The sequence below is a fragment of the Vombatus ursinus genome, unplaced genomic scaffold, assembly GCF_900497805.2.
Source record: "Vombatus ursinus unplaced genomic scaffold, bare-nosed wombat genome assembly UNPS02014841.1, whole genome shotgun sequence".
NCBI classification, from domain to species: Eukaryota; Metazoa; Chordata; class Mammalia; order Diprotodontia; family Vombatidae; genus Vombatus; species Vombatus ursinus.
This window is the reverse complement of record NW_020954619.1, coordinates 39215035-39241379: the sequence shown is the minus strand read 5'-3', so window position 1 is coordinate 39241379 and position 26345 is coordinate 39215035. Positions and strand designations below refer to the sequence as shown.

Sequence of the window (26345 nt, the reverse complement as noted above, 5' to 3'; positions counted from 1 at the left end):
CCCCCGCCCCTTGCAGTCTCCGCATTAGAACGTGAGAACCCCGTTCCCCCTTCCTCGGCGTTTCCCGCCCTTAGGCCCCCTCCCTCCCGCTGCCCCCTCCCCTTGGCCAATGTGCTCCGGCCCCGCCCAGAAGGGGGCGTGCCATGCGGCGGCCCCTCCCAATCCCGGAAGCCGGACTCCGTGCGGCCCGAGCCCTGTCGCGGAAACGTCACAGCGGAAGACGCGGCCTCGCGTCCTCTCCTGCCCCGGCGAGGGGAGCGTCTTCCCCGCGGCCACTATGCCCCAGAGCGGGCCATGCTGAGGCTCTGGGCCGCTGTCCCCAAAGTTGTCGCGGTTGCCTTCGGCCGCTGTGGCCCGCGCCGCCTGAGCGCCGGCATGTTCTACGCCGTGAAGAGGGGCCGCAAGACCGGCGTGTTCCCCACTTGGTGAGTGGGAGTATGTGAGGGAGTGTGCGAGTGAGTGTGCTCCCCTGGGGAGTGAGTGTGAGGGAGTGTGCCCCCTGGGGAGTGAAGCTGTCCTCCTGGCCAGTGGGGAAGTGTGCTCTCCTAGTCGTGAGTGTGTGTGTGCCCTCTTAGTAGTGAGTGAGCCCTCCTGGTGAATGAGTGTGTCTTCTCCAGCCTCCCAGGTCGGTTGACTTCCTCCCTTCCACCTCTGCGCCGTCCACAAAGTCCACTGCAGTCAAGATACACCTCAAACACACCTTTGCACTTCTTTGTTCCCCTGCACAGGATGTTTGTGCCATTTTCTGCCTCTCCCAAAGGTCTGAGGGTGCCCATTTGAGCCTTCTGACCCACTCCACTTGGCATGGCCTGTCTCCATCAGTGAGAAAAGGTCAGTCTTTTGGAGAGATGTTTAGATGACAGTGTTTGTCAGGGCCTGTTATCTGCAGCATTTTATGATTGACCAAGGAATTACTCAAAGTTTTGTCATTCTGCCAGCCCTGTGTTCTGTTAATTAATTTCCCTCCCCTACCAAACCAACCCTGCAGAAGATTTAATTTCAGCCTTTTAGGCCCCAAAGTGGGATCGTGCTTAGATGGTCCTCCTGGAATTTTAGAGGTGGAAGGGATTTTAGAGGGCAACAGGCCCCTAGAATAACAATTTAAAGCTGGAAACAACCTGAAAGTTCATCCAGTTCAGTCCTACCAATTTATAGATGAGAAAAGTGAAGAGATCTTGGGGACCAGGACTTAGGTCCTGGGACTTTCCAAGGTAGAATATTTTCCACTGTAACCTGACAGTTAATTTTTTTTTTTTGGCCTTGAATGTCTAAACTACCTACTGAAGGGCTGAGAGAGCCAACAAGATATTACAAAATCAACATTAAACATTAGGTACCTGTTGTATGTTCAGAGAGAGCAGTTGAGATAGATGGTTGGAGAGATGCACAGTCTGGCCAACTCTCAGTCTCAGCCTTAAGAGTGTTTCCAATATAGCAGAATCCTGTAGAAACTTTTTGCTCATCTTTCCTTCTTCTTAGGAAAGGATAGAGTAGTAAACTGCTTCTAATAAGATAGTTGTTCAGTTGAGGATCGTTTTTGTTGTTATCTCTTGTTGAGTCATTTCAGTCCTGTGCAATTCTTCATGAGCCCATTTGGAGTTTTCTTGACAGAGATACTGAAGTGGTTTGCCTTTTCCTTCTCCAGCTCATTTTTACAGATGAGGAAGTGGAGGCGAACAGGGTGGAGTGACTTGTCCAGGGTCAGACAGCTAATAAGTGTCTGAGACCTGATTTGAACTTAGGTCTTAAACTGACTGGAGGCCTGGCTCTCTATCCACTTCACTATCTAGTGCCACTTGTTTATATCTAAGATTGGACTAATCAGTCTATAAGAAGATTCTGGTGAGCACGTGCTATGTGACTAGTATTATCCTAAGTGCTATAAAAAACACAGCATTTGTATTAGACATGGCTGCTGCCCTCAACAAGCTTATAATCTTATTTGTGAATCAGTAAAATTAACACACCAAAACAGCAGTAATTGAGGATCATCTTCCTGAATTATGTGGAAAGAAACCTCAACAAGGTTGATAACTCCATAACAGACTGATATTCTAAATGTAAGCATAGTATTTTGTAAACCTTAAAGCGCTACATAAATTAGAACAGTTTTTCATTATTATTGCTCACATATAATTAGAAGAAATCTGTGCTGGAAGTGACACTTTTGAAAGCATTGAAAAATTATTTCTAAGATATATGAAAAAGGGGAAACTTACTGAACAATTAAAAAAAAAAAGATGGTTTTGCTACCAGAAATAAAGCAGTAACTCTACCAGTGCCTACTATCTCATTTTATAAAAATGAGAGTGGCACATACATACATACCCGTACATATCTATGTATACATACATACACATACACAAAGACAGGGAGAGAAGAGGTTTCCTTGAAAAGATGAGAAGGCAGGTTTTCACAAACTTCTTTTTACAGCTGACCATATTTTCATTGACTTGATTGAAAGGTGCAGAGAATACAGTATCCCATAGTTTGATTGTTTTTAAAACATTTGACTTAGTAGAGAAAAATAAACTTTAAAGGTATCCCCTTTGTTATGATCACCTAAGATTCCTTGATAAATGTAATAGAGAGAACTTTGTTTAAGGATCCTCTGATTTATCAGTATCAAGCAAGGCATGAAAGATTATGTTCACTACTCTCTAAAGGATAAGTTTAGAATCCAAATGAAAAGAAATTCCTTATAGCAGATGATAATAATAGGCAAGTTCTTTGGATCATAGATTTAGAGTTAGAAGAGGCCCCAGAGGTCTTGAAGTTCAAATCCCTCATCTTACAGGTGAAGAAACTAAAACTCAGAGTTGGCTAAGTGGCTTGGTTGATCACAGTTACACAGCTAGTGTTTGAGATGGGATTCAAACCCCAGTTCTTTCTGACCAAATTCTTCCAGCAATTCCATTTTCTGGATGACATTGTAATGATTGAAACAAGCCCCAGAACTTTCCAAAATCTCAATTATAAGATTTACAACCACTCAAGAATTCAACCTGCATAGCAGGTAACGCAGGAAAATCCAAATGTATGAAGAATGTCTGTTGTTAAGACTGATATACAGGTGCTATGTGTGTATGTATGCATGTGTGAAAATGCATACGTATGCATTGTATATATGTGTGTATATCTTGAATAGACACTTTAGATGGATATTGGGGTAGGCCTGGATCATTCATTGAAGAGCCGAGTAAGATGAGAAGGTAAATGGTTTTATGATCTGTACTTTGGAAAAGTGTTCTCATATCAATCAGATCATGGTTCCATTGAAGTATTTCCAATATACAAGCCCAAATCCCGTACATTAGAAAGTAGCTGGAACTAGTACCTAACACAGTGCCTTGAACATAGTAGGTAGAAAAAAAATTTAAGTTAACGAATGAAAATTAAAACAAGTTTAGCATGTTTTGTACTAGAACAGTGATTTTTAACTTTTTCATGGATCCTTTTGGTAGTCTGGTAAAACCTATGGACCCTTTCTCAGAAAAATGTTTCAGATGCATAAATAAAATGCGTAGGTTTACAAATGAAACCAATTACATGGAAATACAGCTTTCAAAATACTTTAAAAACAAGCAAAACAGGTTCAGAGACCTCAGGTTAAAAACTTTTTGATTAGGAGGAAGCCATGTAGTCTCATGGTCTAGTTAGCATATAGAGTGGATAATAGAGCAGGTGTACTAGGTATATTGAGAATAAAGAATAAGATATTTCTATTAGGTAGCTGAGAATCAAATCACTTTTCATGTTAAAGCTGGGTTTGAAAAACAAAGCCAAATTCTTAACACTTCATCGAAAGGCAGGTAACATTGTATACGCCCTTCTTATAAAGCACTTTAAGTGTTTTAACAGCAGCTAGTTTGGACAATGTTGGACTTAAGAGTAGGGAAAACCTGGGTTCAAATCCTTCCTCAGAAATTTATTAGCTTTGTTATCCTAGACAAGTCAGTTCTCTATATCCCAGTTTCCTCATCTGTAAAATGGGAATAATAATAGTACTTACCTCACAAAGTTATTGCAAAGTTCAAGTGAGATAACATATCTTTGCAAGGCTTTGGAAACCTAAAAGTGCTCTTTAAGTTCTGTTATTGTTATTATTGCACCCTTTATAAGTGATCTATGTCACTGTTTCAGGAGTGAATGTCAAGCACAAGTGAACCGATTTCCTGCTGCCAGGTTCAAGAAGTTTGCTACTGAGGATGAGGCTTGGGCCTTTGTCCGAAATACTGCAAGCCCTGATCATTCAACAGGTACCATGCCTTATGCTTTTATCTCTCCCACCCCTTCAAAGCATTTTCACATCACAACATGTCTCATTGGATCCTCATAATTCTATGAGGCAGCTGGATATTATTATTTGTTTTTCATGGGTAAGGATACTGAGACCCAGAGAGATTAGATGACTTCTTCACTATCACACAGCATTGTAGATGAGAAATGGGGCCAAAGCATAGTTCTCTTTGTTATTTAAGCTTGCTAGGGTTTCTGGCAGATTTCAGTTCTAAAGAAATAAGCAGAGTTTCTTTAACTAAAGAGGTGTGTGTGTGTGTGTGTGTGTGTGTGTGTGTGTGTGTGTGTGTGTGTGTGTGTTTTCAACCCTTCTTTGTCATTTCAGGTAAAAGTTAGGTTTATCTGATACCGATTTCTTTTACCCCTTCCTCCATACCCTTCTCATAAACCCCAGTTATGAGAATAGCAAGTTTCACCCTTTCCTGCCTTTCTACACTAGTGTATTCCTGTTACATTTGATTTTCTTTCTCCCTTAAGACCTTTAGAACAGAACCAGTTCAGACCTAGGTCTTCTGTTTTTCTCCATGCCCCTTAAAGACGTTAAGGTTCTGAAGAGACATTTGTTGTTTCTCACTCTATTAGAATATTAGTACTGCATCATCATACAGCTCCTTCCAGTTGCTCAAATAAATTGACTTTTCTACGTTTCTTTGAAGAGACTCACCCAAATTGAGGATGAAAGGAAAAAAAGCTCTGTTACAAACATGTAGTCAAGCAAAACAAATGTCCACATTGGCCATGTCAAAAAAAAAATGTGTGTGTGTCTCCTTCTGCACTCTGAACTTTTTCACCTTTCTGTCAGGAGGTGGGTAGCATGTTTAGTCCTCTGGACTTGTGGTTAGTCATGACACTGATTAGGGATACTAATTCTTTTATAGTTGTTTGTCTTTACCATATTGTTTCATTGTATAAATTGTTTCCCTGGTTCTGTTCACTTCATTCTTTTCAGGTCACACAGCTAGTGAGTGTCAAATGTCTGAGGCCTGATTTAAACTCAGGTCCTCCTGACTCCAGGGCCAGTGCTCTATCCACCATGCCACCTCACTGCCTCTGTTCACTTCATTCTGCATCAGTTCATACAAGCCTTCCCAGGTTTTTGTGAAACTATCTCCTTTATAATTTCTTTTTCTTTCTTTCTTTCTTTCTTGTTTTTTTTTTTTTTGGTGAGGCAATTGGGGTTAAGTGACTTGCCCAGAGTCACACAGCTAGGAAATATTATGTGTCTGAGGCCAGATTTGAAGTTGGGTCCTCCTGACTCCAGGGCTGGTACTCTATCCACTGTGCCACCTAGCTGCCCCTTTTATCATTTCTTAAAGCACATGTTAGATGCCATCTCCTTTACAAGATCTTTACTTATATCCTGAGTTGTTAGTGTATGCTGACTCTAAAAATTACTTATATTACTCTTTATTTACTTGGTGTTGTCTGTGTATATATTCTGTTACTAACACCTTACTCAGTTCTTTGCGCATGGTAGGCAGTTAATAAATATTTTTCAAACATATCTAATTCCTAACTGCTATCAGGAGTAGAAAGTAATATAGGTAGTAAAGAATTTGTATATTACGTGAAGTTCTATATATACTAGCAGTCAGTAAACATTTATTAAGTTCCTACTATGTGACAGTCACTGGGCTAAGAGCTAGGGATACAAAAAGAAACAAATGACAGGCCCCCTCCTTAAGGAATTCACAATCTAATAGGGGTGACAACAAGCAAATATTTACAAACAAACTATATACAGGATAAATAGGAAATAATTAACAGAGGGAAGACACTAGAATTAAGAGAGGTTGGGAAGGGCTTCCTGTAGAAGATAGGATTTTAGTTGAGACTCAAGAAGCAAGGGAAGCCAGTAGGCATGGAGGAGGAGGGAGAACATTCCAGGCATGGGGGACAGCCAGAGAAAATGTCCAGGGCTGAGAGATGGAATGTCTTGTTTGTGGAACAGCAAGGAGGCCAGTATCACTGGGTTAAAGTGTATATGGTAGAGAGTAAAATGTAAGAAGACTGGGAAGATAGGAGAGAGCCTAGGTTACGAAGGGCTTTGAATGCCAAACAGAGCATCTTGTATTTGATCCTGGAGGTGATAGGGAGCCACTGGAGTTTATTGAGTAGGGGGATGACATAGTGAGACCTGCATTTTAGGACAATCAGTTTGGTGACTGAATGGAAGATGAATTGGAGTGGAGAGCCTCGAACAGGCAGACTCACCAGCAGACTATTGCAGTAGTCTAGGCTTGAGGTAATGAGGGACTGTATTAGAGTGGTGGCAATGTCAGAGGAGAGAAAGGGACATGAGATGATACAAAGGTGAAATCGACAGGCCTTTGCAACAGATTGGATTGAGAGATAATGAGGAGTCAAAGATAACACCTAGATGTCAAGCCTGAGAAACTGGGAGGATGGTACTGCCCTGGACAATTATAGGGAAGTTAGAAGGGTCCAGAGGGAAACCTGTTGAGTGCAGTTTGGACATGTTGAATTGAAGATATCTACTGGACATCCAGTTCAAGATGTCTAAAAGGTATTTGGGGATGTGAGATTACAGGTCAGCAGAGAGTTGGGGCAGAATGGGTAGATTTGAGAATCATCATCATAGATATGGTAATTAAATCCATTGGAGCTAATGAGATCACCAAGTGAAGTAGTGTTGATGGAAAAGAGAAGAGGGCCCAGGACAGAACCCTGAGGGACATTTAGGATTAGAAGACATGGTTTGGAGGAGGATCCAGAAAAAGGAGACAGAGAAGGAACAGTCAGATAGGTAGGAGGAAAACCAGGAGAGAGTGTCCTGAAAACCTAGAGGTAATAGAGTATCAAGACGGAGAGAATGATCAACAGTGTCAAAGGCTACAGAGAGATCAAGGAGAATGAGGATTAAGAAAAGGTTATTTGATTTATTAGTTAAAAGATCATTAGTAACTTTGGACAGAGAAGTTTTTGGTGAGAAGCCAGATGGTAAGGGATTGAGAAAAGAGTGAGAGGTAAAAAAGTGGCAGCATTCATTGAAGATGGCCATTTTGAGGAGTTTAGCCCCCAAAAGCAGAAGAGATAAAAGATGATAATTAACAAGAATGGAAGGATCAAGTGAGGGTTTCTTGTGAATGGGGGAGACATGGGTGTTTGCAGGTTGTGGGGAAGGAGCCAGTAGACAGGAAGTGATTGGTGGTTACAGAGGGGGCAGTCCGTTAGAGGAAATGACATGGAATGGAATCAAGTGTGCAGGAGGAAGGCCACCTCATCATGTGAAGAAGACAATGGCAGAAAGCATCTGAGTGATAAATGAGGAAGAGAGGAAAAGAGGGTACTCACGGCTAGTGACCTCAATGTTTTCTATAAAATATGAGGCAAGCTTCTCAAATGAGAACGTGGGGGTAAGAGGAACCATTAGAAATTTGAGGAGAGGTGAAAAGGTTTTCAAGAGCTGCTGTGGAGAATGGGATAGTGAGATAAGGGAGGTATAGTAGGATAGGACTAAGACTGACTTTTTTAATCCTCGAGCAGGTGTTGTCATTCACATCTGCTTGTTTTCCATTCTGCAAAATTTCCTCATTTTGGTGAATTATTATTCTGCTCATAAATTCTCAGATTTTGTTCTTTATATCCCTGAATCTTTTTAAATGTCTTCAATCAATAAACATTTATTAAATGTCTACTATATGCCAGGCATTGTACTAAGCACATATAATAGTCTGGTTTTCTTTTATGGAAGTAAAATGAGGGTAAGGAAGAGCAGGGTTAGTGGAAGAAAAGATGTAGGAAGAGTAGAGTAGGATGAAGACATTTTATAAATAACCAAACTTTTCCTGAAGATTTTGCATTGGGGATTAGAATTTAGAATTACTTTATTATTGGGCTAATGTTTTTATTTAGGGAAAGGGAGTTATTATCTCTTCAAACCTTTTTCCTTTCCTAGACTTCTTTCCATTCTGTTCATGGACCATAATTAATTAAATAGATGCCCTTGAGAGGTCTCTTCTGGGTTTTGGAATATTAACAGAAAAACTATATCCTTATGCAAATTTTGTTCCATAAGAATATGTGCTCTAAATCTCCTCCTGTATCCTCAGCCTAGAATGAAAAAACTACAGATAAATCAGAGTGCAAAAATTTTAAGATAACAAAAGGCAGAACAGTTTGTATGATTCTTTGTACAGTTGGTTCTTGAAGACAGTCCTTAAATAAAGAAAGTGATATTTGAGGATGCCTTGAGGCCATGATGTATAATAAAACAGTATCTAGATTCCTTGTCCGTCCGTGTCGTCTGTCTCCCCCGCCAAAAGCTCCTTGAGGAGCAGAAACTGATTTATTTTCCTTCTTGTACATAGTGTCTACATAGAAGGCACTTAATAAATGCTTTCTAATTTGGAGTTTAAGTCATTTAACCTCTGTACCTCTGTTTTCCAAACTGAAATGAGGATGTTGGACTACAGTCATCATGTTAGAAGTAAAAATTTGGTGAAAGCTTGTGTTTATTTTCTTGATGCTCACTTATACATGGACATTTTTTCTTGTAGAGCAGAAAAAGAAAAGTGACACAGAAGACCCAAAAGTGAAACCACACAAGAGACCCCGTGAGTCATCAGATGAAGAGGAAGAGCCTTGCTCAAAACTTACAAAACAAAATACAGACTCAGTACCTTTACTTAGCAAAGATACATTTTCTTACATGGGTAAGTGTAGAACTTGTTTTATATTATATGAACATTTCTATCTATCTAACTTGTTTACTTTTGGGAAGCTAACTTAACTGAAAATTTAGTAAAAACTTTTATAGAACTTAATGTGAAACTAAGTAGAAAACTGCTATATTCACTAGTTAAACAGATACTATTGTATGGAATTTTTGAAATTGTTTTTGTTTCATTTCTAAATAACAGTTCCTTTCTTTTCTGCTTTTAAAAAAAATCTGTATTTTTATTTATATCTGCAGTGTCTTTGTATAAAATGCTTGTTTCCAAATATATCCTTTTCCCCTACCCTACTCAGTGTGCTATCATTTGTAGCAAAGAAGTTTTAAAAAGAGAGGAAAGAAAAACAGTTCAGCAAACAAACCAACATATCAGTCCAGTCTAACAATTTATGCAGTTTTCCATACCCATACCTTCCATACCTTTACCATTGTAAAGAAAGGAAGAAAATTTATTTCCTCAACTCTTCTCTGGGGCCAAGCTTGTTATATTTACAAAGCATTCAGTTCTCTATTTACATTGTTGTCATTGAGTGGTTTTCTTGATTTTGCTTCTGCATCAGTTCATATAAGTCTTCCCATACTTCTTTGAATCATGAATCAATGAGCATTTATTAAGAGCCTACTATGTACCAGGTACTGCTTTACAGTGTGCTAGACACACAGATACAATGAATGAAAAATCCTTGCTCACTAGTTTACATTCTAATGAGGGAGCCAACAAGTATGTAAATAAGTGTAGACAGAATTAATCCAAACTAGTTAACTACAAAGTAATTTGAGAAAAAGGGCATCATTTAGAAGGTGGTACTTGAGCTGCATCTTATGGCATAGTAATATTCTATTCCATTCTTGTGCTGCAATTTATTTAGCCATTACCCAGCACATGGGCATCTACTTTGTTTCTATGTCTTTGCTACCACAAAAAGTGGTGCTATGAATATTTTGGTCTATATGGAGCCTTTTTTTCTGTCTTGACTTAATTGAGATATATACGGAGTAATGAAATTTGGGGGTCAAAGTATGTAAGAATTTAGTCACTTTTTTATCATAACTCTAAATTTCTTTCAAGGAAAGTTGGACAAGTTTGCAACTTGACCAACAGTGCATTAGTGTGCTTGTCTTCCCATGGTTCCTCCATCATTGACTGTTTCCATCATTTGTCATCTTTGCCAATTTGCTAGGCATTATTTTGATTTACATTTCTCTTGTTAGTGACTTGGAGCAATCTTTTATATGGTTATTAATAGTTTGCAATTCTTTTGAGAATTTTCTGTTCATATATTTGACCACTTAACCATAAATGAATGGCTCTTGGTCTTTATGTTGGTATTAATACCGTATATATCTTGGCTGTCAGGTCCTTATAAAAGGTATTTGATGCAAAGAATTTTTCCCATTTGACCTTTTCCTTTTTATTGTATAATGCATTGATTTTGTTTCTGCAAAAACTTTTCAGTTTCATATAATTGAAATTATATATTTTATTTTATGATAATGTCTATCCTTTGTTCTGTAGGCAGCTAGATGTTGCAGTGGATAGATTGCTGGGCCTGGAGATAGGAATTCAAATCTGGCCTTTAGATGTTAACTAACTGTGTGACCCTGGGCAAGTCAAATAATTTTTACTTGCTATCTCCCATGCTTGGAATTCTCATGCTTTCCTCATCTCTGCCTCCTGGCTTTCCTGAAGTCTCAGCTAAAGTCCCACCTTTTACAAGAAGCTTTTTCCCCAGTTCTCCTTAATCTTAGCGCTTTCCATCTGAGATGATGTCCAATTTCCTCTGTATATAACTTATCTGGACAACTGTTTGCCTGTTGTCTCCTGCAAGGTCTTTTTTTTCCTTTCTTTGCATCCTCAGTGCTTAGCACAGTGCTTGACAACATAGTATGTGCTTAGTAAATTCTTGATGATTATCAAAAAATATGTTGTTTTAATTTGGATGGTCTTAGCGTGTTCTAGAATTTGTGTTCCTTTTCATCCTCTGCAACAGATGTTGGTGAATAAGCTTAAATTATTTGCATGGTGATGATGCCGATCATTCATGGTGTTCTTTTCAATACAAGATGACTCAGTGTGTCAGTAAATCAGTAAATATTGTTTCTTGTTGCCTTTTGATCACTGAAAAAAGACAAACACTTTTACTTCTCCAGGTTTAACCTGCCAGCCAGCCTTCCATTTAAATGGTTTTGTTTTCATTAAGAATGTCAGGATTAATGCAGTTTAGTTCCTCTACTATAATGACCCTTTGTTGATCACTAGACAAGGATCTTGCAGTGAGAAGACCAACAGCTAAGTTAAAGTTTAGAGGGTCTAAAAAGCTGCGGGAGTCTTAGCACCCATTCCTGCTATTCTGCTCTCATCACTGCAAGCAGAAGAAACCATGTAGGACTGGGGACCATTTTATATTTTCCTTTGGCACCATGGTAACTCATGAAACAAAGTATGCAAAAGATTCATTCACCAAGTGGCCAGACTGCTAGATTTACAAGAGTTTACATTACTTTTGCTTCTTGGTACTTAGCTTTGCTGGTCCTAAGAAAGCAAACATTTCAGACTAAAAGCTTGTTGCCAGGACCATGTCAAAGCTTTTCTGTCATGGCAGATTTTGCCAACCTGAACATGTCCCTTGCATAGCCTTCAGGTATTTAATGGCAGCACCATGCTGTGGTGAGATGTCAGAGCTGGATTTTGCATATACCCAGTACTCAGCTCTTAGTTGAATGAGAGGTGAGGACTGGACACCACATGGATTTGAGTGTCATCCTCAGAAAAGGCAGTGAGCAAATGGAATCTTAAAAGTATAGAAAAGAGAAGCAGAGGACTAAGAATGGAGCTTTGGAGAAGGCAGAAAAGAAAGAACAGTAAGTAAGATAGCAAGGGATTGGTCAAGGAGGTAAGAGAACAGAAAAGTGTGGTATCTTAATTGACAGCTAAAGAAGGAGTGCAGAAGTTACAAGAATGCTCGGCATTATAGATCTATTTATGCTAGATTTCTGGCTGTTTTTAGTCAATTGGGTTATATAGTTTGAATAAATGAATGAATAAAGCATTTATTAAGCCCTTACTATGTGCAAAGCACTGCACGAAGTACTAGGGATACAAATAGAAAAGCAAAACAGTCCCTGCTCCCAAGGAGCTGGAATTCTCTTGGGGGGTGGAGGACAGCACGTAGGGAAGGTTTCAGCTGTAAGTTGGATGGAAAGGTCCTGGGGTCCTTAAGGTGCAAGTGGCAAAATGCTTTGTTTATGCAAAAGCTTTGGACCCTGGGCATTTGCATCCCTTATTCTAGGTTATTAGGAAGATCAAATGGGATACAGGGGGTATAAAGTGGCAAAGCAGATGTTCATAGTTCTTCTTTAATGTCACTTCCACTGACAAAATCATATTGTTTCTGATTGAATTATTTGACAGTGCCAAGGGCTTTAGTGACGAACTTTCCTTTCTGGGTCTTTGGTAGCTACGACTGAAGCGCTTGCAGGAGTGTTTGTCATACCATATCTCCACATAGCTTGCTTTCTAGGATAATGGCTGAGGGCCCTGGCTGGAAGCAGTGCTGTTCCTGAGATTCTTGAATTCAGGGTCCTGGGCTCTTTCCACTGGGGTCTGAGGGAAGATGGTTGTCAAAGTGGAAGTGTAGGTTTGACTTGCTTAGCACATGCTGCCTCCTGCCTCTCCCTCAGGGTGTCTTGATGCTTCACCTCAGTTGGTTGGCCAGCCTTGTGGTGGCAGTTGATGGGGATGGCTGGTCCTTTCTCCATAGTAATTGCTTCCCCAGGTGAGGGCTTCAAAAAGTTAAATTTACTTTTGACAACATTTTTTAATGGTTCTCTCCATTGCAAAAGTGTTTCTCCAGTGCTTCCAACGGCCATCTGGACAGATTTCACATTTTAACAACTGTCCACTTTGGAGGCATAACAAAAGATTTTCTTCTTGTTTCCTGCCTTATTTAGACATACATACTCTTGTCTACTTTTTGATTGAAGGTTCTGGGATAAGGACCAAGAATTTGATTTTTGTCGGAACAGATACTCACTCCACTGACATACATTGCATCCATTCTCTGATTTAGTAAATGGATTTCAAGGGTTGCTTTGGCCAAGAGGTTCATTGCCCTGTGGCCCATCTGGTCATGAGCCTCTTCAATCTTACCTAGGCTGATCATTGGATAACAATCATACTTCTTTTCCATCCTTCTTTGAATGTGTACAGAAATCCTTTCCAGTTTTGTAGGACCTACAAGTGCTTATATAGATTTTGATAACCTAAGGTCACCCTCATTCCACTGTGAGTTGTCAGAGGAACACTTCACTGAAGAATTGGTGGCATAGATACTTAAAAATCTTTTTGAGGTCGATTTAACATTAGGCAGGAAGCCTGATTGGCTAGAAGGTTGATTGTTATTGTACTCAGGCTCTGTGTATCATTTTGGTTCAGAGATGCTTTGTGTGTAAAAAGAATCATGGGTTATGGTACACAAAAAGACAGTTTTGCTGTTCTCTGATGATCTTTCCTTCTAATTTAGAACCCAGACAGATGGTGCTTGATCACTCATGTGTGACCCAGTTGCACAAAGTAGTTTCATTACCCATATTGATTTGCACATGAATGCTGGATTCCAGGGAAAAGGTGGGATCTAAAAGTAAAACCCCAGAAGGAAAAATGAGGTTGTTCTCCTTGGCCTTAAGTTGAATTCAGCCATCATAAAAATTCCTCATTAGAAATGATAGTAAACTTTTGAAAAGTAATTGGTGTTATTAGTAATTTCCCTTATGCAACACTGATCAAATTTTTTGTCTCACAGGAGATGCAGCTGTGGTTTATACAGATGGCTGCTGCTCCAGTAATGGGAGGAGGAAAGCACGAGCAGGCATTGGTGTTTATTGGGGGCCAGACCATCCCCTGTAAGTAACATGTGGCTTTATTTTGAACTTTACATCAGTTTATGAGATTCACGTTTAACCCAGTTGCTTTGACGTATTTTAAAACTTGTCAGCACTTGTAGGAGAATGTGCTGTAATTGAGAAGTACAGTTTTGCTGTGGCAATAACATTGAACTGGGAGTCTGGAGAGACTTTAATTCAGATCCTACCTTCAGCACTTAGTTGCTGTGGGACCCTGGGCAAATACATCCCTTAGCTTCTCTTAGCTTAGGTTATTAGGAAGATCAAATGGGATAGAGGGGGTGCAAACCTTGAAGCACTATATAAATATCACAGAGTAACAGAATTTGAGAGGTGGAATAGATCTTACCAGTCATCTAGTCCAACGTGTACACAAAAAAGAATCCCCATCATAACATACTTGACAAGTGGTCATCCACCCTCTACTTAAAGACCTCTAAGAAGGGGGAAATTTCCACCTCTGTAGGTATCTCATTCCACTTTGGGACAGCTCTAATTTTTAGGAAGTTTTCCCTGACATCAAGTCTAAATTGGTTTCTATGCAGCTTCTACCCACAACTCCTTGGTTCTGCCTTCTGGGGCCGGTCAGAATAAGTCCAATCCCTACCCCATAAGACAGATCTTCTGATTCTTGAAAACAACTATCATGTCCCTCTGAGCCTTATTTTCTCCAGTTAAACATGCACAGTTCTTTCAAATAATCCTCAGGTAATGTAAATCAAGGCCCTTCATCCTGGTAATCATCCTCTGTGTATACTCTCCAGCTTATCAATATCCTGGCACTCAGGCCTGAACACAGCAATGAACATGGCTCCAGGCGAGATCTGATGAAGGCAGAGTACAGTGGCCTTATCACCTCCTTATTCCTTCCTCTCAGTGCTAGCTTTTCTGGCTGCCACAGTCCATTACTGACTCATTGAGCTTTCAGTCCACTAAAACTCCCTGATCTTTTTCAGAACTGCTGTCTAACCATGCCTCACCCATCTTTTACTTGTGAAGTTGATTTTTTTTGTAAGCAAATGTAACACCAAATTTCTCCCTATTGAATTTTCACTTTGTTAGATTTAGTCTAATGTTCTAGCCTGTAAAAGATCCATTTTTGTGTTTTCTGCAAATTTAATGAGCAAGCCATCTGTCTTTATCCCAGTCAGAGATAAACCAGCACAGGGCCAAGCAGAGATCCCTGACGGACACAATTGGAGACCTACTGTCAGAACTGATATGAACCATTAATAACTTCTCTTTGAAACTGGCCGTATAGCTAGTTGTGAATCTACCTAATTGCATTATCATCTAATCCATATCCACCTTTTCTACAAGAATAGTATCAGATATTTATCAGAAGCTTTACTAAAATCTAGATAAACCATATCCACAATATTTTCCTCATCTACTAAATTAGAGATCTTCTCTTTTCCATGATATCTCAGATATCACTGATAGTGATTCTGAAGTCACAGCTGCCATTTCTTTCAGTACTCAACGATGCAGTTCATGTGAGCCAGGTGACTTTAATTCATCAAGGTCAATTAAAACCTGTCTGACAATGACCTCACTTCCTGGGTATCAACTCTCCATCAGTCATTTTTGTTTTGTCATTTCTAGTGCAAAGAGCTTTCTTTTTATAGAAAACAGAAGAAAATTAGAATTGAGCACCTCTGTCTTCCCCTGTTGGCACTTGTAGTCCCTCCCACCCCAAGCAAAGGCAAATCACTTCTTTGATCCTCCTCTTTCTTCCAATATGGCTAAAAGGTCAGCTATCGTTTAAAAGGCCTAGGAATGTTAGAAACAAAGCATTGTTTCAGTTCAGCACTATTCAGAGTTACCCTTCAGAAAGGCTTTAGGTATGATTGAGACTTTTCCTTTTCTTTCTCCAAACCTCTCATAGCAAGTCTTGTGTTTCTGTTCAAAATATTTTGTGCCAAAATTAGTCATCTACTTAAGTGATCACATATCCCATAGTAAAGCAGTATTACCTAATGCAGAATTTCCTTTTTTTTTTTTTTTAAATTAAGATTACTTTTATTTTCAATTTTGAATTCTCTCCCTCCCTCTCCTCGGTGGTTAGCATGTTTCATCATGAATCCTTTGGATATGTGGTTGGTTCCATTGTGTTGATCAGAGTTCCTAAGTCTTTCAAAGTTGTTTATCTTTATTGTTGTTACTGTATAGAATGTTCTCTTGGTTCTTCTCCACTTTACATCAATTCATACAAGTTTTCCCAGGTTTTTCTGTAACATTTCTTTCATTAAGGCAGAGGTTTGGGGGGGGGGGGTCCACAGATAGATTTCTGAGGGTATGTACATTAATTTGGATAGGGAAAAATTACATCTTTATTTTCATTTGTTATTTCTTTCAATTGTGAATTAAAAAACAAAACAAAACACAGTATTATTCTGAGAAGGGTCTGTTGGCTTTACCACACTGCCAAAAGAGTCCATGACACAAAAAAGGTTGAGAACCCTGACCTAATGGAATGATTATTGGGTATGAAATTAGAGTACTAGTCTTCTGTTTTGTGAGAATAGAGGGAATATAACAGATGAATTGTTCTTAAAAATCTTTTTGTGCAAGTATATGTGAAATCATAGTAATATCATGAAGTTCAGGCACACAAACCCATGCCTGAAAGCATAGGGCCTAAAAGAAATTTAATTATATCTAAAAGCCATTTAGCTGAAGGTAAATAAAAAGAAATTATTTAGAAATAAGGAAGTAGCCTACCAGGGTTGCCCAGCTCAAGTCCTGTGTTCCCTTTGCTAAGGCACATATGTTCTTCTCTAGCATTATTATATATATTTAATATAATGTATTTAATGTGATATTAGTAAATACATATACTTTTGAACCTGATCTATAATTTAGTTGGCCTAGGGAACTCTTGGTAAGGAATCTTCTCTACCTATGCAGATCAGCACCTCCTCAATGTTAAGTGACTTACCCAGGATCAAAGGCAGGTCTTCCTGACTCCAAGGCCAGCTCTATAGCATGCTGCTAATCAAATGTGTGTGTCTGCATCCTTGTGCACACATATGTCTATGTATATTTAAACATGCTAGATTTTTATCTAGTACTTTGTAATGCCTAAAGAGTGATTTATAAATCTTTCTCTTTTCATTCTCCCCACCTCCTGACTTTGCTCCCTTCCCCCTCCCTCTTTCTTTCTCTTTGTCTTTCCTCCTTCTTCCTTTTCTTAATCCATTTTCATATAGAAATGTGGGTGATAGACTTCGTGGGCGACAGACGAACCAAAGAGCAGAAATACATGTAAGTTATGAGCTATTAGAATTTTGTATGTTTTTAAAATAATAATTATTAAAAATTAGATCTCTGCTTAATATTTTAGTTTTTCTTTGACTAATTATGAAATCAAATCTAGGGTTGTATTACTTGGATTATCTAAAATAGTCCAAGTATAGAAAAGACTTAGTCAAAAAGCATTTTATTAAATATTTACTGCTGTGTCCTAGGCACTGTTCTGTGCTAAGCACTTGTGATACAAAGGAAAGGCAAAATCTGCCTTTTAGTAGTTCACATTCTAATGGGAGAGAAAACACGTAAATAACTACCTACATACAAGATATATGCAGAATAAATAAAACATGATCTCAGAGTAGAGGGCTTATTAGCTGGGAGCGATCAGGAAAGATCTACTACATAGGGTAGGCTTTGAGCTAAATTTGTAGGGAGCCAGGAAAACAGAGTCAGAGGTAGGAAGGAAGAGCATTCTAGGCACGGAAGACAGCTAGTATAGAAGTAAGTAGTACCATGTGTGAGGAACAGCAAGTAGGCTAGTGTATATAGCTGGGTCATAGAGTGCATAGAAGACTGGAAAGATATGAAGGAGTCAGGTTGTAAAGGGCTTTAAATGCCAAATAGAGGACTTTATATTTATTTCCTCCTTGGGGTAATGATAAACAATTAGAATTTACTGAATAGAAGAGTGACATAGTCAAGCCTGTGCTTTAAGAAAACCACTTTGGCAGCAGGATAGAGGCTGGATTGCAGAGGGGAGAGATGTAAGGCAGGAGACCAGTTAGAAGATTACTGCAGTAGGCAAGAGGTAATAAAGGTGCTAGCTATGAAAGTTGAGAGAACAGTATCAATGACAAGATTTGGCCATGGATTGGTTATGTGCAGTGAGTGCGAATGAAGAGTGCTTGTGAGCCAGGTTGGCCCAGTGGACTGGGAAGATGATGGTGTTCTTGATAATAATAGTTGAGATAAGGGGAGTAAAATGATTGTCTTGCTCTGATGAAGGCTCAGTAGAGATTAGATAACTTTAAATTTGGAGTAGACCCAGTCAGCACAGTTGTGATTTCCTCCAGCTCTATTCAGCAATACATAAATAGGACTGAAGGACGTAGGCGTAATCCAGGGTTGGGGCTTGGCAAGGTGTGATCAGCAATAGGATAAGGGAGCAAGGAACTCAAGAGTACAAGATAAATTTAGGTGTGATTAGGTTTACAAAGGAGTTGAGCTAGGGAAGGGAGGAGATTGTAGCCAGTGCATGGGTAAGGACCCAGAAAGAATTGGGGAAAGAATGGAGGTTTCAGGGAGGACAAAGAACAGGATTAGATGTTTTAAGGCAGGAAAAGTTGGAATGCTTCAAGATTAGCTTAGGATGTGGTAACATATTCTGGAAAAGGCTTTTTTTACAAAAGTAAACTTTTTTTCATATAACTTTCCACTTAGAGTAGTGACATTATATCAGATAGGGAATATAATGACTTTGAGTCATTTAACCTTTCCATTTCCTCATTTGTAAAATAAGGAGGTTGGGTTAGATTAGGAGTTCTTAATATCTTTATTTCAATCTAACTGGTTTCCTTAGTGATCCTCTGCATTTTATTTTATGCATTTAATGACATTTTCTGAGAACACCTTTATCATTCTGCCAGTAGGCTTCACCAGACTGCCAAAGGGGTATGTGACATGAACAAGAACCTCTGGATTAGATACAGACTAAAGTCCCTTCTAGATCTAAGAATCATTAGTTCTGTGAATCTGGAGCGATATTAGAGCAAATAGATAAACTTTATAGTCATTATAAACATGAAGTGTTGTAAGTTAACCACTTTTTCATTGTATAATTGTCAAAATATCTCTTCAAGGCTGCCTGTAAAGCAATCGAACAAGCCAAAAATCAAAATATCAGTAAGCTGGTTCTCTACACAGATAGTATGTTTACTATAAATGGTAAGTTATTATTTTGTTTCTTATAATGGCTTTTATATGTAGAAAGACTAAGACAACTGCTTACCTGGAAGAGAGGTTCAGGTGACTGTTGGGTACCTACAGCACTTCCAGGAGATCAGGTTCAGCTCAAAATGGCAAACTGGGAATCGAGATTGGTCTAGAGCAGGAATTCTTAACCTGCAGCCTGTGAACTTAAAAAATATATATATTAATAAGTATATTTTAATATGATTGGTTTCCTTTGTGATTCTTTGCATTTTATTTTATGCATTTAGAAACATTCTGAGAAAGAGGTCCACAAACTTCACCAGACTACTAAAGATGTCCATTATGCAAAAAAAAGTTAAGAATCTTTCCCTGGTCAAGAGGTTTCTTGTGAATTAAATCCACCTTTTGGACAATTGGATCATCCCCAAATCCTTCATATTGAATGAACCCCACCTGTCAAGTGTTCTGGGGAATTCCGTTTGATCCATTGTTCTCCTGAACATTTTTTGCAAGGCTAGTCACAGCTTATGGGCAGTAGAATGCCAAATGATATGTCTAAAGTAAAGTGTCTTCCAGAGAAGTTTGCTTTGAGACAACTGGATGTCTCTCAGTGGAATCTAACATTAGTTTCTGTTAGTTTTGGCAAATTAAATTGAAGCACAAATGGTCCTTATGTAGCTATGGCTATAGAGTGCATAGCTATGAAAATTCCTGGAAAAACTGATAATTCAAGAAAGTTGAGGATAAAACACAATGAAATCGTTTGTGAAATGGTGTAATGACTGGTTACATTTTAACTACTTAGGTATAACAAGTTGGGTTAAAGACTGGAAGAAAAATGGCTGGAAAACAAGCACAGGAAAAGATGTCATTAACAAAGAAGACTTTGTTAAGCTTGATAAACTTATTCAAGGCATAGACATTAAATGGGTGAGTAGTTGTGTTTCTTTTGTCATTATGGTAAGCTTACTTGACATTTATAGTCTTTCTAAATAACTTAATCATCTGAAAAATTAAAACAGTAGTTGAAAAAGGCTAATATCACAATTTTTGTGAAAAAGACATTTCTTTTATCTTTCTTTGTGCTGTTTACTTGATTGCACCTGAAATCAGTCAGACTAATTGAGACAGTTTTCATATAGACATAACTTAGTGTGAATTCACACTACTTTTTAAGATTCTTTCATTAATGGAAGTAATGTTATTGACCAAAGACTAAGTAACTTAATATTTAAACTTATCTTTCAACAGGTGCATGTTCCTGGTCATTCAGGGTTTGCAGGCAATGAAGAAGCTGATAGGTTAGCAAGAGAAGGAGCTAAAAAATCTCAAGAATCAACATAGCATAATTTTATAATCTAGTCAAAAAGCAAACCAAGTGCTCTTTAGTCATTATTTGTGTGAAAATTTGCCTATAAGACATGAACTATTGCAGGTGGACTTGGGACATTCTTGCTTGATCAGAAAGACTGTGTAGTTTTCTGTTGAAGTATGGTTCAGTATATTAAACTACCCTTCACTTTACCCTGACCAAAATATTTGTTTGTCTTTGGGAATTGTTTGGGATTTCAGCATAAAGTAGATATTGCTGACCAACATAGTTCTCATTTTTTTGCATTCAAGTTTGATTCTGAAATTGAGGAGTTAGTGTTTTGTTTAGAAACTTAGAAAGTGCTAGGTAAAATGATGATGATGGTAATAATTATCTTCTGATTCACCCCAGGTGAGAAGAGTAAATGCATTCTCAGGCCACTAGAATTCTAAAATTACTGTTTCCATATAGAGAAATAGCATTAGGAGTAATATTTTTAAAAGTTAAATTAACTTCTTAGGTCTCTTTTTTTTTTTAAAAAGGATTGCTTTGCAGCTAGAATAGAATTGAACATGATACTAGACTTCAAATGATCCATAATTTCATCAGTGTGAGCATTTCCTCCAAAAAAAGATGGCAAACTGCTTGCCCTGGACTCTTTATTAGGGTTTTTGTTTTATTTCGTTGTTTTGACAGAAAAATTCATCAGCAGGTGTCCAGCCTCTTGATGTTAAGCTTCTTGGGACTTAGCTTGACTGGTCTGTGGATGACACGTGTACATGACTAAATGCAAAGCCTTTCCAGTTTGGTAGGACCTCTCCTATCATAGACTGGTGGAATTACTTTCAGCAACCTAGATCCACTTCTATGACATTGTGTAGGCGTTGTAGACTCTACTGGAAGATACATGGTATCATGCAGGTGTAAATAAACACTAAGAAACAAATTTGTACAAATAAAACTTTCATGTGAAAATACTGCACAGACTATCAAGGAATACATGGTACCCATTTGGTCTGTAGCTACATTTTAGTTATTAGAAAGAAATATAGTAAACCCACAGCAACCCATTAAGGCCTTTATAATGACATACTATTCATGTATTCATGACATATATTTATAATATATCCATTTGTTTTCTTAAAAAGTGAAAGAAAACGTCAACATTTTAAAGTTGATTTAAGGCAGTTTATCTCTAATTATGAAGCCTTGGCAGAGTAGGACTTATCAAATGATCCCAATGTTTGATGGTTTAAAAAATGTATTCCATTCAGATATCCCTTCTTATTCCAGCTTCTCAGGAATAGGTCTTTTCTTACTCCTAGTCTTCTCAGGAATACTGTAGGTAATTGCCAGAATAGTAGATATTGCCCGCTGTTTATTTGATAAGCCTGTATATAAAAGGCAGAGAATCAACCTGCCTCTGGTTTGAGCAACACACTTCAGTAACATGGCAGCAGCCTAGTCTGGATCTCACTTTTGTCCAGCGTTGGCTCTACCATTGTCTCAGTGTGTGACTTTGGGCAAGACCTGGATCCTTGGGGGTCTCAATTTCCTCATCCATACAATTAAGGGGTTGGACTACACTCTCTTAATATCATAAAACTGCCATTTATACAGCACTTAAAAGTTTCTAGAGTGCTTTTACACTCATCTTACTTGAGACAGAAAATTCTGTGCTTCTATAAGAAAGTTGTCAGGAGAAGCCTACCCCTTCCCCCTAACCTTCATTTTCCAGTCAACAAATTTGGTGAATTGATGATTAAAGTTTGGCCGAAGGATGTAATTAATATTAAATGTTGACTTTGCATAAATGTTTGCTCTTGTAATCTGCGTATGATTATGTGCTGCTTTCACATAGGGAGATGATACTGACTCCTAACAGGGCATGTGCTTTTGAGCAGTCTGTTTTGTTTGTTTGTTTGTTTTTTAATCCAGCTGTATTTTCTCATTCAACTGGCATATGAGCAAATCATGCTTTGCTAGAATGAGTTAACTGGTCTATTTAAATACCTGCTGTCAGTTGGTAGTATTAATCTGCATAATTCTATCAGGACTCAATACTTAATCTTTTTTTTTTTTTTAAGGCATTTGAGGTTAAGTGACTTGCCTAGGATCACACAGCTAGTTTTTTTGTCCAGTGTTTGGTCTGAGGCCAGTTTTGAACTCAGGTCCTCCTGACTCCCGGTCCAGTGCTCTACCCACTGCCCCACCTAGCTACCCCTCAATACCTAATTTTTAATAGTATAATAGATATTCATTCACCAAGGTGACAGTTTTCCTTATAAAATTATTTGAACAGTGGCAGCTTAAATTTTTTTTTTTTTTGCTAAAACCTAAAATCAAAAAAAAATTAGAAATTACATTTTAGAAATGGAGTCATGATCTTTGGGCTTGAGATATTTATTATGGATTATATATTCATTGTTTTAATTTTGAAAAACATCAGATGTCCTAGTTTTAATTTTTACAAGCCCAGTTGATAGTAAGTGAAGGACTCTGAAAGATTTGGTGTCTTAGACAACTAATAGTTTATAAGTAGAAAAAATGCCTCTAGTAGAGAGCAGTAAAGGTTTTTAATAGTGGCCTTTTTATATGTGTACTTTATGCTACACAATGTAAGAGGCAACATGGCACAGTAGATAGTGTGCTGAACCTGGCATCAGAAAGCCCTCGGTTCATATCTTGCCTCAGACACTTAATAATTGTGTGATTTTGGGCAAATCACTTAATCTCTCTGAGTCTCTCTTTATTTGTAAAAGGGTTGTTGTGAAGATCAAATAAGACATAAATATGTATATATGACTGTGTGTGTGTATATATGTAAAGTGCTTTGCAAACCTTAAAGGACTAAGTGTAAGCTATTATCATTAGACATATTCCTAGTAGTTTTTTTTAATAAATTGAGCTAAGGGAGGTCAATTTTAACAGAATTTGATTGTGAATTCTGTATCTACCAGGAGTGACAATTCTTTATCTCCTTTATGTGGTACCAAGAGGACAGTGCAGCTCCTTTCTTTCCAATGTTTCAGGAAACAGCTACCTAGTTCTTTGAATAGTATGTCATTATAAAGGCCTTAATGGGTCGCTGTGGGTTTACTATATTTCTGTCTAATAACTAAAATGTAGCTATAGACCAAATAGGTACCATGTATTCCTTGATAGTCTGTGTAACATTTTCACATGAAAGTTTTATTTGATAAAAAATGCTAGTACTAAACCCACAGCGACCTGTTAAGGCCTTTATAATGACATACTATTCATATATTCATAACATATATTTATAACATATCCATTCGTTGTAACAGTTCTCTTACTGATGTATTTGTTACGTCTGCTTTTTGAAGTTTTTTTATTTTGGTAAACCTAGCTAGAAAGGGCCTAAGTTGTCATCTAATGTAGCTCCCTCATTTAACATATGAGGAAATTGAGGCTTAGAACAATTTGATTTGTCAGATGTTACACAGGTAGTAAGTAGGTATCCACAAATAGAGTTCAAGTTCTCTGATTTGGAATTAAATGTTCTGGCCACTAAACTGCACTGCCTGACCCTGTAAGCAAGTATTTGACCCTTCTGCGGTTCTGTTACCTCATCTGTCTAATGGAGATAATTCTTGGCTAATACTTCACACTACTTTTCTGACGAAAGTACTTTATAAACTGTAAAAGTACCATAAAACTGAGTGATTATTAATATTTAGAGAACAAGTTCTCTTTAACACACACACACACACCCCCACAAGAATTCCCAGGAGGGGGAAATGCCTAATTTGTTGAGGAAACATAGGATTCTGGAATGCTATTGGGGGAGAGCAATTTTCCAGTTCCAACATTCTACCAGGTGTTATCTGGACCGAACTGAGCTAAGACTCCTTGGGAAGAGCAGCTTCATTTGAATTAATGAGGGCCAAAGGCAGATTGCAAGAAGCTCAGAGACAGTGTGAGATGAAGCAATGGGTGCCAAAACAGAAAACTTTTTTTTTTTTAAAGAATTTAGAGATACAGGATAAGAGCTTGAAGGCATGGTAGCATCAAGTGAAGGTTTTTTAAAGATGGGTTACTTTTGCATGTTTGTAATCTGTTGGAAAGAAACCAATGGATAAAGAGAGATTTCTGGCTAAAAGAGGTGGCAGGTTAGGACCCAGAGGAACCTAAATCTACCACAAACACTCCAGTAGAGCTTTAAAAATAAAATGCACTGGAAGGAACAATGATAAAACCAGAGAAAGACTTGCTCCTCTATCCGGGACTATACAAGAAGACGGACAAGATGATGAGAAAAAAATTTAAATTTATAAGCGTATTGCAAATCATAATGCAGATAACATGAAGTGAATCAAAACCTTATAGCTAGATAAACTTAATGTCCATTTAACATAGTATGTTAAATAACCCCATCAAAACATTTTTCATAACAGCATTTTTAGGTTGGCAGCCATGATTATGGGAACAAGGCTTGTCCCTTTCTGGGGGCATTACCCAACAAAATGTAAATTCCAGGTAAAATTGGAAATAAAACAGCAATTTTTCTGGAATAAAATTGGAAAAGTTATGTCAGCCAGAAAGTGTCATAAAATCTATACATCCAAAAAATAAAAATGCATTGAAAAGGGAGCTTGAGTAATAATAATCTCACATTAAATAAATAAAGAGTAGGAAGGTGAAAATCTCTTTAGAGTCAAAACAAAGAAAACATTAAATGACCAAAAAAATAACAGGTTTTTAAGTGCTATACTTTAAAAAATAAATAATCACAAGCCCATTTAAAATTAAACAACTGAATCATAAAAGTATGAGAAAAATGAATGAGGCAGAATTCAGTCCAGCCAGCATCAAGAAAATCTGACCTATATCACCAATTCAAATTCAAAACCATCACTAACAATCCCAGACATAAAAGAGAATTCAAATGACCCTTCAAAAATAAAAGCATAAGTTTCAATAATATAGAAATAACAGCTAAAAGAAAAATAATCATTCAAAAATTAATTCCCATAGACAAGGCACCCACATAGAAGGAATAGCTAGGAATTGTGTGGTCTTTACAAGTCAAGGCATAGATTGCTGCAGCTCAGAGGTCTGTAGGATCTCTTCCAACCAAAGATCACAATTCTGGGCTTCTGATGTGTAACAAGTGACGGGTGCCATAATGGATATCCAATCATTCCTTTCCCTGATATGCCTCATTTTTACCTCAAGGACTTATCTTTATTAGGGGTGTGTGTGTGTCTGTATAAAACCAGCTTTCTTACAGCGTCTCCCACAAAGACTATAGAGACTATTAAAGTATCTTTGAGTGGAAATAGAATCTTAAAAAATTGGCAGTTTAGGCAATTTAACTGTCATTCTGGAGAAACTTAACCTGACATGACAGAAGAGAGACTGATGGTGATACAGAAAGAAAAAGGATGAAGAGAACTTCTTTCCTGAGAGAACTGTCTTTCCTTACAAAGAAACATTTCAAAGAGAATTCTTGACAGACTCTGGTTGAGAGAACTGAGTGGTACAACTGTGTGTGCAGAACTGAGAAGTCAGCAGTTGTAGTAATGATTAAAAGTAACTTTGGGTGTAATTGTTCTTACAGTTGATGCATTGTAAATAATTATTTACATCATGTTTATTGTTTGTGACACAATGAATAGTAGAGCCTTTAACCTGATGTTTATTTAAACCTAGGGAGTTTTGGGGTTTGACAGAGAAATACATGAGTAAAAGTTTATGGGAAGGAGTTTCTTCAATTATTAAATAATATTTATTAAAGTGAGGTGGTTTTCCCAATGGATAATTGGTCAAAGGATATGGATAAACAGTTCTTAAAAGACTTGCAAGCCATTAAAGAGGCCTCCAAAGAATCCTCCAAATCATCAATAATAAGTAAATGCAAACCAAAACTACCTTCAAGTTCCATCTCACATCCTACAAACTGGCAAAGATGACAGGAGATGGAAA

At 37.9% G+C, this 26345-nt stretch overlaps 1 protein-coding gene across 1 annotated transcript; it reads left to right on the top strand.

The window, feature by feature from the left end:
* The first annotated feature begins 223 nt into the window (after window positions 1-223).
* Window positions 224-20620, top strand: RNASEH1 (ribonuclease H1). Its single transcript, XM_027840437.1, has 8 exons — window positions 224-425; window positions 4144-4259; window positions 8820-8975; window positions 13798-13897; window positions 17110-17164; window positions 19012-19096; window positions 19890-20014; window positions 20336-20620. The coding sequence occupies exons 1-8, from the start codon at window positions 295-297 to the stop codon at window positions 20426-20428; spliced, it is 861 nt and encodes a 286-aa protein (XP_027696238.1). The 5' UTR covers window positions 224-294; the 3' UTR covers window positions 20429-20620.
* Window positions 20621-26345: the final 5725 nt, after the last annotated feature.